The sequence below is a fragment of the Mobula birostris genome, chromosome 8, assembly GCF_030028105.1.
Source record: "Mobula birostris isolate sMobBir1 chromosome 8, sMobBir1.hap1, whole genome shotgun sequence".
Taxonomy (NCBI): domain Eukaryota; kingdom Metazoa; phylum Chordata; class Chondrichthyes; order Myliobatiformes; family Myliobatidae; genus Mobula; species Mobula birostris.
In genome coordinates this window covers 45,352,230-45,368,981 of record NC_092377.1, presented here as the reverse complement: position 1 = coordinate 45,368,981, position 16,752 = coordinate 45,352,230, and the positions used below count along the sequence as shown (strand labels likewise).

At 40.8% G+C, this 16,752-nt stretch overlaps 1 protein-coding gene across 12 annotated transcripts in view; it reads right to left on the bottom strand.

Annotated features, from left to right (window-relative positions):
• The window catches only part of gpatch2 (G patch domain containing 2), a 293,150-nt gene that overhangs the window by 75,871 nt on the left and 200,527 nt on the right, over nucleotides 1-16,752 (bottom strand). For 4 of the 12 annotated variants that reach the window (XM_072265085.1, XM_072265086.1, XM_072265089.1 and 1 more), the window contains 3 exons: nucleotides 16,139-16,206; nucleotides 8,813-8,852; nucleotides 5,175-5,245 (listed from right to left, as the gene is read on the bottom strand). In XM_072265085.1, the coding sequence (XP_072121186.1) occupies nucleotides 5,175-5,245; nucleotides 8,813-8,852; nucleotides 16,139-16,206 (179 nt within the window). Of the gene's footprint in view, nucleotides 1-5,174; nucleotides 5,246-8,812; nucleotides 8,853-11,503; nucleotides 11,620-16,138; nucleotides 16,207-16,752 lie in introns of all 12 variants that reach the window. The other 8 variants (XM_072265088.1, XM_072265091.1, XM_072265093.1 and 5 more) reach the window with 5 other exon arrangements.

Sequence of the window (16,752 nt, the reverse complement as noted above, 5' to 3'; positions counted from 1 at the left end):
CCATGACATCTTCACATGCTACCTCTGCCTCCTGGAATTCTCTCAGAGAGTGCAGAGTGCTGGAGCAACTAGTTAATCTCCAAGCAGCAACTCACAGGCTCCAACAGTTCCAGAATCACATCCAAGATGAAAAACAAACATAAAACACATGGAAGTGAAATAAATAGTTTCATGATCTATCAAAGAAATGTCAACTGAAGGAGCATTGCACACAGGTGCTATCTTGTCTTGAAGTGTATACCAAGTACGGCTGACCACAATTACTGCTTTAAAGGTCCAAGAAAAGCCAATGTGGATACACACCTCACATATCAAGCCAGGGAACACATCGGCAGAAGAACCTTGATGATAAGAACTGATGGACTGAACTCTTCATCTTTGCAATTTGCCACCTTAAGTAACTAATATGCCTTATACGTTTTGGGTCATCTGGACATCTATTTTCTTCTTTAAGGAAGATATATCCCATGATACTAATGCTGCTAACACTATTTTTTTCACTCGTTATGAATATGGGTCACTTACTAACCAGTCAGGTTGTTGGGTGTGCTCTGGAGAATATTCGGAACATGAATTTTCAATGCATTTATACACCTGGATCATAGAGAGTTTGATTCCATATTTTACTTCAATAACAAAACTAAAACTGTAGAGGGAGAACGGGACTGCATAGCTCATAGGAATGATGCTTTCCAATGCCAACTGCTTTGAGAGTTGTTTTCCACCTACTTAGAACAATTGCATAACCCATTTGCTCCATTGCTGCCTCAAGAGGATAGAAGTGAAATATGTTACTGTAACCATCAAGGGATGGGACTAGACTTGGGTAACGGTATGTGCAATATCTATACTACTGGTGACCCTCTGAATCCCATTAACAGTACCTATTGGGTAGGTGGCTGAGAGGCCGATCACCGACTGCCAGAAATACCCCTTCTAAAATTGGATCTTTGGCCTGAACCAAAGCCGTGTAGGCATTGTATTTATCTGGCTTATATAGTGGCATAGATATACCACCTGTCCACTCTCTCTCCACATCCCACTATGTGTGGCTGCCATCAAAGGGCTATGAAGATTGAGTGTATCTGGAATGTAGTGCTCCTGTTCTGGAAACCTTCCATACAGGCTTATGAAAGCATTAACATGTCCTCAGCACAGCTGGAGAAACTGCCTATGAACACAGCCTTAGCACAACGTGACATGAGGTGGGCCATCAATGACGTTATTGTCGGAATTCTGGCAATCCACACTATGGTCCCCAAAATCGACCAGCGCTAAATTTTCTGATGCCTAAGAGAGGTGGTACTTGCGTAATTATTAGCCAGGAGTGCTGCATGTATGAACGCGATACCAACAGCCAACTGTCACAGAATTTCAGAGACTCTGCACTATTGAAATTCAGTAAGATTTATGCTATACTCTACAGGACAAAGAGGAGGGAGTGTGAAAGTTGTGGTAAGGATATCCTTGGGCAGTTGTAGTCAAGCGAGACTTTTGAAGTGAGCCTGCTGGAGACACTTCTGCTTACTAAAGACGAGATAGGCTGAAGTGACTGGGGTAGTGCGCACTCAAGCCAAATGAGTGAGGCTATTCTAGGAAGATCTTCCTAAAACATAGTGTCCCTTTACACAATAGGGGATGCCAGAGACAGGTAAGGTAATGATAAAGGAAGGAAGAGAAACATACCCAACAACTAAAGCTCTATTGTCTTTACTAACTTCAAAATATCATCGGCTGTCAGCGTGATTTTTCGATTGAATTTAACATCTCGTGTATGCTGGTGGTGTAGTGACATCTGCAGCAGACTCCGGACTGTGAGGTTCCCGGTTCGAATCTGGCTGGGTCTTTGCACGAGTTCTACTCGTTCTGGGTTGAGTGTCGAGTTAGCAACTTGGCGTTGTAGAACAGACCAACGCTAAAGAAACAGCAAGTTGCCACCCAATGTGCCAAATTGGCTTTGGGAGGAACTTTAACACCTCTATTGTTAATGGCGACTGGTCTTGCGAGTAAGGCATTCAAACATATATAACTTACAATGAGCAATATCTGTAACTGATGAGCCAATTCTGTATAAAAAAGCTATTTTCTGTTCATATTTCAGAACAGTGTGGATGACTGGGGTCCATGCTGTTCTCTTTGTGCACAAGTAACATAACAAGAATGTTTGACTTGTAAGAGCAAGTGTGTTCTGGGCCCAGTTATTTTATCACTGGAGATAGCACAGCCTTTTCCCTTGGGTAGGGGAGTCCAAAACCAGTTTTTGGGTGAGATGGGAATGATTTAAATTGGGTCTGAGGGGCAATGTTTTCACACAGAGGGTGAAGCTTTGTGCACATGGAAAGAATTGCCAGACAAAGTGGTTGAGGCAAGTATAATAGCATCACTTAAGACACACTTATTTAGGTATATAGAGCGGTGTGATTAAACCGTTATGTGTCAAGAACAGGGAAACTGGGAACTAGTCAGGTAGGCATCGTGGTCAACAAGGACTCATCTGGTCTAAGAGGTGCCAAAGAACTTTGGAGTCCTTGTGCAAGACTCCCAGAAATTTACAGGTTCAGTCTGTGGTAAAGAGGGCAAATGCAATATTGGCATTTATTTCAAGAAGAATAGAATATAAAAGCAAGGAGATAATGCTGAAGCTTTATAAGACACTAGTCAGGCCGCACTTTGAGTATGTCAACAGTTTAGGGCCCCATACCTCTGAAAGGATGTGTGTTATCACTGGAGAGAGTCCAGAGGAGGTTCACGAAGATGATTCCAGAATGAAGGGGTTACATATGAGGACTGTTTGGCAGCTTTGGGCCTGCACTCACTGGAATTTAGAAGAGTGTGTGGGGATCTCATTGAAAACTAGCAAATGTTGAAAGGACTAGATAGGGTGGACGTGGAAAGGATGTTTCCTATGGTGAGGGTATCCAGAACTAGAGGGCACAGCCTTGAAATTGAGGGGTGACCTTTTAGAAGTGAGATAAGGAGGACATTTTTTTTAGCCAGACAGTAGTGAATACATGGAATGCCCTGCCACAGACTGTGGTGGAGGCCATGTCCGTGGGTATATTTAAGGCAGAGAATATAGTTTCCTGATTGGTCAGGGCAACAAAGGATATGGTGAGAAAGCAGGTGTATGGGGTGGAGTGGGACCTGGGATCAGCCACGATGGAATGGCACAGCAGACTTGATAGGCTGAATGGCCTAATTCTGCTCCTATGTTTTATGGTCTAATGGCCTGTGTGCATGCTGTATTGCAGTACGATTCCACTGTGCCTAAATCTAATCAGAAGACAACATAGAGTGAGTGGCAGAGAGATGGTTTCTTCTTCTGATGACCAAAGATAAATAGAAACTGGGTAAATATTTATCTGGTAGAAATCTTGACATCATACCAGGCAAGTAAGGGGCTGGTTTGTGCTCAGACATGGCTGGCTGTGTAGGGCGTTTTCTGGAGTTATGGAATATGGCAAATATTAATTTCAACAGCAAACAGCCTTCAGATCTGAATGTGGATTGTTGATTGAGTTAAAATGCAGCTCAGAAGCAAATCGCTGGGTAGCGTGTTCAAGACTTGGAATGATTCGCCAGGGCGAGGCCCAGGTCCTAAAGCGAGGTACAATCTGCTGTTTGGACAACTTAAATGCGGGCTCACATAGACTGGAAAGGCAGGAGGTTGAGAGTTGGGTGAGGTTGGATCACTCTGGGTGCTGAGCCAATTTGGAGAGGTCGAAATCGGCTCCTTCAGCAGTGAAATCAAGGACCGGAACTTAGTGCGAGGTTTGGACAACTTAAACGCCACCCCAAGTAGTCTGGGGGTTTCTCTCTCCACGACGCTAAGGGTGTGAGACTGCACCTGGCTGCTGTGCTTTGTGTCTGCAGCAATTTGCCCTGCTTATTTGATGAAATGAATACTGAGGCTTTGGGCCTACTCTCGGAATTTGGATCTAAGGACTCAATTTGGTTCAGAATGCTGTTGTTGTTGCTCACTTCTACTGTTTATATGACTTGTTTTGTGTTTTTCTTCTTTCCTTGTGGGCACTGTGGGGTGGGGGGGGGAGAAGGTTAGTCTATTTTTTAAATTGGGTTGTTTTCGGTTCCTTGCTTTGCAGTTGCCTGTAAGCAAACAAATCTCAAAGTTGTATATTGTATAATTTATACATTGTTTGATAATAAATGCACATAGAATTTTTAAGAACAATGGTGTTCCTGGGAGCTGTAGATTGGGGTTGATTGCAAATCAGGAAAAACTCCATTGATCTGAGATGTTTGCATATGCATGAATGCAGGGTGAGATTAACATTCATTTTGGGTGTCTGGAGTGATGGTGTGAAGATGGAGGTGTTTGAAAATTATATGTAATTCAAAGGAAGCATTGTAGATACATTGTAACTACAGAATTGTCCTGCCATTACCTGTAATCTTTAGTATATAAAAATCTCATGTCATATTGGCTCAGGGAACCTTTTCTTCCAAGAGTGTCTCCAGTATGATGCCTGCTTGTTTTGCTGAATAAAGACTTCTATATCCACCAACTTCAGTGTCTCTCGGGTGACTCTGTTCACAGTCACAACAGGCTGCATGAAGAACTACCAGCAATATTCACTTTGCCGGTCAGCTTGTCTTTGATCTCTGCGATGCAGAAGTCAGAGACCAGCTGGAGGACAATGTTCAGCATATCTGAGCTTCCAATCCATTACTGGGCTCACTACTGACCCTTGCAATTCCAATTAAGTTTTTTCTTAATTTTATTTCAACTTTAATTTCCAGATTTTTCAGATGTTTCAGTTAAGTTTTTAAAATTTTTTACAAACAATATTAAAATTTTAATTGATTCAAACAAGTTTGCACTGTTTATTCATATCAACATGGAAGCATAAGAGACTGCAGATGCTAGAATCTGAAGGAATGCAAAAAGCTGGAGCAACTTAGTGAGTCAGACTATAAAATTCAGTGATGATTACAACTTAACTAAGTGTTGCAATATGAAATAAAATTTTCTGGTTCATATACTTCCGAGTATACGAGCATATTCCCACATTGTGTACAAAAAAAAAGAGGTAAGAAATGTTAAATGCATACTAAACAACTTTATCTTCACCTAAAATCTCATACAAGAAATAATCTACTCAGCACAGCACAACCTACTGTATTACACACCAGTGAATAGTGAATGAAGTTACCTTGTAGATGTTTGTGATCTGTTGCTTTTTCTGGATGTTCTGTCCATATGGACTTCTTGTTGGTATCCAAACTGAAGAAATATCATATATTCCTGGATGAATCATGTGCTAATTGATGCATCACTTTAAGAGATACTATTAACTTGAGTGAAACTCATGTAAAAGAAATATTATCATTTTCTGTCCAAATGAATTTGTCACCATCATTTTAAGGTCATTTTGTATTTGCTTCTATAAAAGGCTGTTTTTAAACAATAAATACTGTTTTATGGAAATGGAAGTAACTTTAATTCACATTGAAAGAAATGGAATTTTAATATCACCCTTAAGATCCCTATTGGGATAGAAGAGAAGATCTATGGAAAGAATTAACTCTTTTCATAGATTTTATTCAACTTGCTGAGTAACCATATAACCATATAACAATTACAGCATGGAAACAGGCCATTTTGGCCCTTCTAGTCCGTGCCGAACTCTTACTCTCACCTAGTCCCACCAACCCGCACTCAGCCCATAACCCTCCATTCCATTCCTGTCCATATAGCTGTCCAATTTAACTTTAAACGACAACATCGAACCTGCCTCAACCACTTCTGCTGGAAGCTCGTTCCACACAGCTACCACTCTCTGAGTAAAGAAGTTCCCCCTCATGTTACCCCTAAACTTTTGCTTTTTAACTCTCAACTCATGTCCTCTTGTTTGAATCTCCCCCCACTCTCAATGGAAAAAGTCAACTCTATCTATCCCCCACATAATTTTAAATACCTCTATCAAGTCCCCCCTCAACCTTCTACGTTCCAAAGAATAAAGACCCAACTTGTTCAACCTTTCTCTGTAACTTAGGTGATGAAACCCAGGTAACATTCTAGTAAACCTTCCCTGTACTCTCTCTATCTTGTTGACATCTTTTCTATAATTCGGCGACCAAAACTGTACACAATACTCCAAGTTTGGCCTCACCAATGCCTTGTACAATTTCAACATTACATCCCAACTCCTATACTCAATGCTCTGATTTATAAAGGCCAGCATACCAAAAGCTTTCTTCACCACACTATCCACATGAGATTCCATCTTCAGGGAACTATGCACCATTATTCCTAGATCCCTCTGTTCTACTGCATTCTTCAAAGCCCTACCATTTACCATGTATGTCCTATTTTGATTAGTCCTATCAAAATGTAGCACCTCACATTTATCAGCATTAAACTCCATCTGCCATCTTTCAGTCCACTCTTATAACTGGCCTAAATCTCTCTGCAAGCTTTGAAAACCTACTTCATTATCCACAACTCCACCTATCTTAGTATCATCTGCATACTTACTCATCCAATTTACCACCCCATCATCCACATCATTAACATCTATGACAAATAACATTGGACCCAGTACAGATCCCTGAGGCACACCACTAGTCACCGGCCTCCAATCCGACAAATAGTTATCCACCATTACTCTCTGGCGTCTCCTATCCACCCACTGCTGAATCCATTTTACTACTTTAATATTAATACCTAACGATTGAACCTTCCCAACTAACCTTCCGTGTGGAACTTTGTCAAAGGCCTTACTGAAGTCCATATAGACAACATACACCGCTTTACCTTCGTCAACTTTCCTAGTAACCTCTTCAAAAAATTCAATAAAATTTATCAAACATGACCTTCCACGCACAAACCCATGTTGACTGTTCCTAATCAGACCCCGTCTATCCAGATAATTATATATACCGTCTCTAAGAATACTTTCCATCAATTTACCCACCACTGACATCAAACTCACAGGCCGATAATTGCTAGGTTTACTCTTAGAACCCTTTTTAAACAATGGAACAACATGAGCAATACGCCAATCCTCTGGCACCATCCCGGTTTCTAATGACATTTGACATATTTCTGTCAGAGCCCCTGCTATTTCCATACTAACTCCCCTCAAGGTCCTAGGAAATATCCTGTCAGGACCCGGAGCCTTATCCACTTTTATATTCCTTAAAAGTGCCAGTACTTCATCTTCTTTAATCATCATAGTTTCCATAACTTCCCTACCTTTTTCCCTTATCTTACACAATTCAATATCCTTCTCCTTAGTGAATACAGAAGAAGTTGTTCAGAATCTCCCCCATCTCTTTTGGCTTCACACATAGCTGTCCACTCTGATTCTCTAAGGGACCAATTTTATCCCTCACTATCCTTTTGCTATTAATATAACGGTAGAAACACTTGGGATTTATTTTCACCTTACTTGCCAAAGCAACCTCATATCTTCTTTTGGCTTTTCTAATTTCTTTCTTAAGATTCTTTTTAGATTCTTTATATTCCTCAAGCACCTCATTTACTCCATGCTGCCTATGTTTATTGTAGATAGCTCTCTTTTTCCGAACCAAGTTTCCAATATCCCTTGAAAACCATGGCTCTCTCAAACTTTTAACCTTTCCTTTCAACCTAACAGAAACATAAAGATTCTGTACCCTCAAAAGGATAGTGAGGGATAAAATTGGTCCCTTAGAGAATCAGAGTGGACACCTTTAAATGACCTCCATTTCTCTATTACATTCTTCCCATAAAACAAATTGTCCCAATCCACTCCTTCTAAATCCTTTCGCATCTCCTTAAAGTTAGCCTTTCTCCAATCAAAAATCTCAACTCTGGGTCCAGACCTATCCCTCTCCATAATTATATTGAAACTAATAGCATTGTGATCACTGGACCCGAACTGCTCCCCAACACAAACCTCCATCACCTGACCTATCTCATTCCCTAACAGGAGATCCAACACTGCCTCTTCTCTAGTTGGCACCTCTACGTATTGCTGCAAAAAACTATCCAGCACACATTTTACAAACTCCAAACCATCCAGCCCTTTTACAGTATGGGCTTCCCAGTCTGTGTGGAAAATTAAAATCTTCTACAATCACAACCTTGTGCTTACTACAAATTTGCTCCTCCAATTCTCACTCCCCATTTGGTGGTCTATAATACACCTCCATAAGTGTTACACACCTTTCCCATTCCTGAATTCCACCCAAATAGCCTCCAAATAGAGTAGCGTAACCATTTTCCATTTTATGACAATTAAACAGGTTGCATTGTCCTAGCTGATTTCAAACTTTGCTGTACTTGAGGCTGCACTTACTCAGCCAAGCATTCCATCAGCTTCTAACCTATTGAGATTTCTGTTCAGCAATTCAAAATAACTAAAATATTATCTTCAGCATTTTTTAACATTTTTTTCCCAATTATTATTAAGCTGCCAAATGGGGACAAAAATGTCCTTCAAAGGTTTTACCAGACTTTTAAAGAAAGTTTATATTGGACTTTCAGACAACTTAAGTCCCAGTGACAGTACAGAAACATTGTAGTTTCCACTTGGAGAAAAATCATTTCCATAACTTAGACTAATTAAACCAAGGCAGGCTTTTACTTTCATAAAGAACCCATATTTTCCTGAATGTCTTAAAATGCCACAGTTATGTCAATAAATCCATTCTATCCTGTTGGGTTGTGGAAAGCTGATTACAGACTGCTTTATTGCTGATGAGAAGATGGGGTGTTTTGTGGCAGCCAATTAATGTTTGAACATATGTTTTAAAATAAACTAGGATACGATCTCAACATACTCATGTGTAAACAGGTTTTTACCTGGCTGTGATCCTCACTGGCTGTAGGGCAAAGCCAAAGACTGTGGGGGAAAATGGATAGATTTTAATAACACATGTTATTATGGGCATGTGCTATCACATGGCAGTCCAGTACGTGCATTTTGGCCATTAAGCAGCCACTGCAATAGTGCTACTGCGGGCTATACTGTTATATTCTGTTATTTAATGGTACATTTTATAGGACATTTAAAAGTACTCGCCAACTCTTTTTATGATTTGAATGTAAACAAGCAGTCAGCTTGAAAATTTCCACAGCCAAGGTGGTTGTGTAACACTACAAAAACTAAAGTTAAATAGCTTTTCAAGTACCCAAACAGTTTTTTCTTTGTTTTGGGTTCCAAGAGCAGAAAACATAATTTTATTTGAACAACAAGAATCAATTTATATGCTACACACATAAAAGTTGCTAGTGAACGCAGCAGGCCAGGCAGCATCTCTAGGAAGAGGTACAGTCGACGTTTCGGGCCGAGACCCTTCGTCAGTATATGACGAAGGGTCTCGGCCCGAAACGTCGACTGTACCTCTTCCTAGAGATGCTGTCTGGCCTGCTGCGTTCACCAGCAACTTTTATGTGTGTTGCTTGAAATTCCAGCATCTGCAGATTTCCTCGTGTTTGCCAATTTATACGCTGGCAAGTCTGCTCTAGATTTGTTTTCAAAACTTCAAAACACATTGATGAAATATCCAGTGAAAGAACAGTTTCATAGATGTTAAGAGCAATGGATCAGGAAATCCCTGGAGAAACCCTACTCTGCCACCCGGAGAGCAGCACTGGGTCCCTTGCTTTGTGCTGGCTTTCTAAAGAAGTGATCAGCTCAGGCCTTTCTCTGTCCTCTCATAATCTCACAATGTTATCTTTTTAAATTATTGATCCAATTCGGTTTTTAAAACTATTATGGTTCCCACATTCAATTGAATGTGAAAAGTAAATAGGAATATTCTGTATTCATTATAAAAGTAAGAAATTGAATAATGTCAATGCCTAAGCATGAACAGTGGCCATAGGTGACCTTGACTCATTAAGTATTATACATGTCAATAATATTTTCAATAACTAAAATCAAACCACTAATAGTGTTTATTTAACTTAACATTTATAGATTACATCGTTGGGGGTACTTTCAGGGCTCTTTAAAAACAGTTTGAAATGTCAGGCAGAAATAGAAAACAGAAATGAGAGAGGCATGTAACATGGTTAATATATAGTTATTAAAATGAAATTTGATCTTCATTCAATTATTTGTGGAGATAAGTGTGGTGAACAAGGAATATAATCAGGACAGTTTTCTAGATCAGCATATCAAGCAACCAATTGGATAATCTGCTCTAAATTTCCAATTTTATATTGCACATTACAGCATAGTTAATAAATCTTGACAAAGTAAGTAATGACAAAGTTTTGTATTGAGTTAGAATCTAGGATTTTTTTTCCAGAAAAAAAGCTAACAACATACTGTAGGTACTGTATAAGCAAAAATAGTCTCAGGTTAATTGGAAGCACAGGAGATCCTGCAAATGCTGGAAATCCGGAGCAGCACCAACAAAATGCTGGCAGGGCTTAGCAGGTCAGTTAGTATCAATGTAAATGTATAAACGGTTCAATGCTTCAGGCCAAGACTTTTCATCAGGACTGGAAAAGAAGGGGGAAGAAGCAGGATTAAGTGGGTGGTGGAGGGGGTGGATTATCAGAGGAAAGGAAGGAGGAGGGATACCAGGGGGAGGTGATAAGTTGGTGAGGACAAGAGGTAAGTGGCCAGAATGAAGATGATGGAAGAGGGAGGGGGGAAAATGACCAGAAGTTGGAGAAATCAATGCTCATGCCTCACCCCATCTTCCTGCTACCTTAACAGGGATAGAGGTCCTCTTGTCCTCACCAACATAAGTCTCCGCATCCAACACGTCATTCTCCGCAACATCCTCCATCTTCAAGGAACCCTACCACTTAACACAGCTTTACCCCCACCCGCCCCATTCTCCACCTTCCACAGTTGTGCAGAGGGTGAGGAAGTAATTGAAAGAGGCATAAGAGGCCTTTAGTCAGGTTGCAGAAGTTCAGATATTTCTTTAAGGAATATAGGGAGTTGAAAGATTTGATAGAAACATTTAAAATCATAAAATATTTAGAGACAGTGCACAGGAGTATCTTTACCTATTCCCTCTATTCTCCACTTTCCGCAGGGATAGCTCCCACTCCCCCACTATTCTCCCTCTTGGCACTTACCCCTGCAAGCAGCAGAAGTATTACACCCGCCCATTCACCTCCTCCCTCACCTCCATTCAGGGCCCCAAATAATCTTTCCAGGTAAGTCAGCATTTCACCTGCAAATCTGTTGGGGTCATCTATTTTATCCGGTACTGCTGGTGCAGCCTCCTTGACAACAGTGAGACCGACATAGATTGGGGTAACAACTTTGCTGAGCACTTCAACTCCAAATCCATGAAGTAGAATTTACCGGTGGCCCACCATTTCAATTCCTATCCCCATTCCCTTTCCGGCACATGGCCACATCTTCTACCATGACGATGCCACTTTCAGGTTGGAAGAGCAACACCTCATATTCTATCTAGGTAGCCTCCACCCTGATAGCATTAATATTGATTTCTCTCAATTCTGCAAAGATATTTTCCCTCCCCCTTCGCTCTTCTTCATTTTTCCACTTTGGCCTCTTACCTCTTCTCCTCTCCTCCCCCTGGTGCCGCTCCTCTTTCCCTCTCTCCCATGATCCACCGTTTGTGGCCCTGAATAGCAGTGAGAGAGGAGGTGCAGGAACAGGTGTAGCACTTGTTCTGTTTGCAAGGATAAATACCAGGAGATCAGTGGGGAGGAATGAATGGACAAGGGAGTTGCATAGGGAGCGATCCCTGTGGAAAGTAGAAAGTGGGGGGGGGAGGGAAAGATGGACTTGGTGATGGGGGAAATTACAGAGAATTATGTGCTGGAAGTTGGTGGGGTGGTAAATGAGGTCAAGAGGAACCCTATCCTTGGTGGGGTGGCAGGTGGATGTGGTGAGGGCAGACATACAGGCAGCGTTAATAGTGGAGGAAGGAAGGCATTTTCTTTGAAGGAGGACATCTCATTAGTTGAATGAAAAGCCTCATTGTGGGAGGAAGTACGGTGGAGACGGAGGAATTTAGAGATGGAATGGCATTTTTACATGTGGCAGCGTGGGAAGAGGTATAATCCAGGTAGCTGTGAGAATCAGTGGATTTATAAAAGATATCAGTAGATAAACTGTCTCTAAAGATAGAGACAGAGAGATCACGAAAGGGGAGGGAGGTGTCTTAAATGGACCTGGTAAATTTGAAGGCAGGGAGGAAGCTGATAAAATCTCCGAGTTCAGCACGGGTGTAGTAAGTGGCACCAATGCAGTCGTCCTGTGGCATAGGAAAAGTGGGGGAGTGATACCGGCATAGCTTGGAACATAGACTGTTCCACGTGGCTGACAACAAGGCAGGCATAGCTGTGCCCATGGCTACACTTGCCAAAGGAGAAATCATTGAGAGTTAAGACCAGTTTTCCTCCAGACAGAGAAGAGGAACTAGTAGGGTCTGCTGTCCAGAAAGGAGAGCTTTGAGGCCTTCCTGATGGGGGTGGGGGAGGTAGAGGTATAGAGGGACTGGACATCCATAGTGAAAATGAGATGACCAGGGCCAGGAAACTTGAAGTCATTGAAAAGATGAAGGGTGTGAGAAGTGTCCTGGATATAGGCAGACAGAGACTGAACCGGGGGGATAGAACAGAATCAAGGTATGCAGATATACACAGATGTAGGTAGGAAGGAACATCAATGGATGTTGTTTATTTGGATTTACAGAAGCCCTTTGACAAGGTACTGCACATGAGGCTGCTTAAAAGATAAGAGCCCATGGTATAGAAAAGGTGCTAGCATGTATGGAAGATCAGTTGACTGACAGAAGGCAAAGAGTAGGAATAAAGGGAGCCTTTTCTGTTTGCCTGATGGTGACCAGTAGTGTGCCATAGAGGTTGGTGTTCAGACCACTTATTTACATGTTATATGTCAGTGATTTTGATGAAGGAATTGATGGCTTTGTGGTCAAGTTTGTGGACAATACAAAGATAGGTAGGGGGGCAGGCAGTGTTGAGGAGGCAGGGTGTTTTCAGAAGGATTTAGCCAGATTAGGGGAATGGGCAAAGAGGTGGCAGGTGGAAGATAATGTAGGGAGGTGCATGGTCATACACTTTGACTGAAGGAATAAAGGCATAGACTATTTTTTAAATCGAGCGAAAATTCAAAAATCAGAGATGCAGAAGGACTTGTGAGTCCTTGTGTAGATTCCACAAAGGTTCACTTAACTTCAGTTGCCTCATCATTGAAACATTCCCACAACAAATGGATTCACTTTCTCAGACTCCTCATCTCAGATTTTCAATATTTATTGCTTATTTATTTATATTACTTTTTCTTCTTTTTGCATTTGCACAATTAGTTATCTTCTGCACTCTGGTTGTACACCCTCATTGAGCAGTCTTTTTTTGATTTTGTGATAGAGACTACAATATAGATTTGTTGAGTATGCCCACAAGAAAATTAATCTCAGGATTGTATATGGTGACATATATGCACTTTGATAATAAAGTTTACGTTGAACTTTAAAGGTTAACTTGCAGGTTGAGGCAGTGGTAAGGGAGGTAAATGCAAAGGTAGCAGTCATTTTGAAAGGCAGGGATGTAATATTTAGGCTTTATAAGGCATTGGTCAGACTGCACTTGGAATATTGTGAGCAGTTTGGGCACTTATCTAAGAAATGATGTGCTGGCATTGGAGCGGGTCCAGAAAAGTTTCACGAGAATGAGCACAGGAATGAAAGGGTTATCATGCTGAGAGTTTGATAGCTCTGGGCCTATACTAGCTGGAGCTTAGAAGGATGAGGGAGGATCTCACTGAAGTCCATTGAATATTGACAGGTCTGGATAGAGTGAATGTGAAGAGGATGTTTCCTATTGTGGGGGAGTTCTGACCAGAGAGCACAACCTCAGAATTGAGAGATATCCATTTTGAACAGAGATGAAGAAAAATTTCTTGAGCTGGAGAGTGGTGAATCTGCAAAATTCATTGCCACAGATGGCAGTGTAGGCGAAGTAACTAGGTATATTTATATTTAAGTTGGAGATTGATATGTTCTTGATTAATCAAGGCGTCAAAGGTTACGGGATGAAGGCAGGAAAATGGGGTTGAAAGGGATGAAGGATCAGCCATGATGGAGTGGCAGAGCAGACTCAATTGTTCGAATGGCCTAATTCTTCTCCTAGGTTTTATAGTCTTATCATCTCCATCCTCCCTCTCCCCACCTTCTTATTCTAGCTTCTTCCCCTTTTCTTCCCACTCCTGATGAAGGGTCTTGGCTTGAAATGTTGACTGTTATTCCCTATAGATGTTGCTTGCCCCACCTAAGCTAGCCTCATTTGTCTGTGTGTGACCTATACCTATTAAGTTTTTTCTGTCCATATGTCTGTCCAAATGTTTTTTAAACATTGTAATCTCTGGCAGCTCACTTCATATACCCACAAATCTCAGTGTGAAAAATTTGCCCCTGAGATCCCCTCAAATCTGACTTTATACTTCAGCCCTCCAATACTGGCAAAATACTGCTGTTTTCCTACTTGAAACCTGTATCCCTGGATTCCCTCTGTATCCAAAACTCTATTAATCTCTGCTTTGTATATACTTAATGACTGACTACCCCCTTTTCCCTCTGAGGCAGAGAATTCGAAGGATGTTTCACTCATAGGTGAAGACATTTCTCCCCATCTTGGTCCTCAACAACATTTCATTTATTCTAAGACTGTATCCCCAATCCCTGATATCCTCAGCGTGGGGAAGCTCTTCTTGCATTCAGCTTGGCAAACCCTCCGAGAAATTCATTCATACACTTCAATGGGTATTCTTCTGAACTTCTGTACTCTCATTCTTCTGAACTCCAGAAAATCTTCCAATCTGTCTGTCCCCATGCCATAAACTTGTAATTCATGGAACCAATCTGTTGAATCTTCACTGCACTCATTGTAGCATTCTGGACTCAATACTGAATTTGGCAAATTGAGGGAACTTGCTATCTCTGCTTCTTTCAGAACTGGCCAGTTCTGCTATCTCCACCCATCTGCAATATTGCCTCAGGTTTCCTCTTTTTATTAGAGCAACACATTTTTTCACAGATTTTGTGTATGCTTTTTCACCATTATTCCTATTGATCAGATTTCAGCAGCAGTTTATCACCACAGTAATCTTAGCCTCAGCCTATCAGAGAGACTACCTTTATCTAATTAAGCTCCTTCCACCTTCTTTGTAATTTAAAACTTGCATGTTTTCTCTTTTTCCCAGATTTGATGAAGGGTCTTTGACCATAAACACCATCTGTTTATCTTTTCAAAGGTGCAGCCTAACCTGTTACATGTTTCCAGCTTTTTATTCTTTTACTTCAGTGTGCCATTTAGAATTGAGGCAAAATTATTACTCAGAGTAATGTGAATCTTCAAAATTATCAATTTTTTTCAACGTACAGGGCCTTGGTATTGCTGGTAAGGTAAGCAATTTAGTGTTCATTTCTAATTGCTCTAAGGTGTTAGCAAGTCACATCTTTGAACTATTGCAATCCCCTTGGAGACTGTATTCTCACATTGCTTTTGGGTGCTGTGGGGGTGGGGGGAGTTGTGGACTTTGGGCACAGCAAAGCATTCTAAATCAGGGTATTGTGCAATCTGGAAATGTGTTTTGCAGTTCTTGATCGTGGAGGTCATGAATTTGAAAGGTGTTGGAGAAATAGACTGAGTGACTAAATCACATGGTCCCAAGTTTGATTTCTGGATAGTGAAGAACTATATATCTTGGCCTCTAACCTGCTTTTGCTTTATGTTTGACTTTTCATTGGGCCCAAAGTAAATTTAAGCACTTGTTTACGACTGTTCTGACTCCTGATTTTATGGATAGCATTAATGACAACTTTCTGTTTAATTTAACTGTTTCAAGCAGACTGCATAACATCTCCAGCAATTTCCACTTTTACTTCAGATTTCCTTCTATTCTACTTTTCGAAACAGTTATCCTTATTGACCAAATTCAGAATTACTTATTTAACTACATACTTAATTTCAAAACGAGAAAGCAAACATTTGCATACTAACAAGATGACCACAGTTTCCCTTTCATTAATGTAATGCTTTGCTTACAACTGAAGTAACTACACAGCAACATACTAATCCTGGATGTTGTTCACAAAAGAGGAAGAATAATATATAATCATGGGGCATTGGTAATGATGAGCAATCAATGACGTAAATTATACTCACTCCTGGTGACGGGGTTCCTGCGAAAACTGGACGAGACTCTCATTAACGCCGGGTTCAGGGTTGTTAATCTGGAAAAAGAAGGAAGTTGCTGAGGAAGGTCTGTGACGTACTACACACAGAGCTCTAACAATCTACGATCACCTGTGGAGAGACTACTTCTTAGCTACAGAGTTGAACATTTATTCTTGTAATGAGAAGTGCAGAACTGTCTCAAACTACAGTGCTCTGTGGCTTCCTCTGAACTGGTCTAAAACTGAGTATCAGTTTCATGCAGTCACTTACTCTGACATGGAACATCAAGTAGTACACAACCGTGTAATATGGCAGTCAATCTATAACTGAGACTATAAGCACTACATAACATTGTTTCAATAATTAACCACATGAAATAGTCCATAAGGGGTTTCAACAACATCAGCCTTTAGGTAACCGTTAGCCTTACAGCTATTAGAGACATATCACAAATACACACTTGTAACTTATGAGTAACAGTTTTTAAGGCTTCATTTTGCATGTGTGGGAGCAGTACATGATAGCTCAATTTTTACAAACATCTATTTTTAAATAGAATAACAAGACAAAAATTCCAATAATATCACTAAACCAATGCTGAG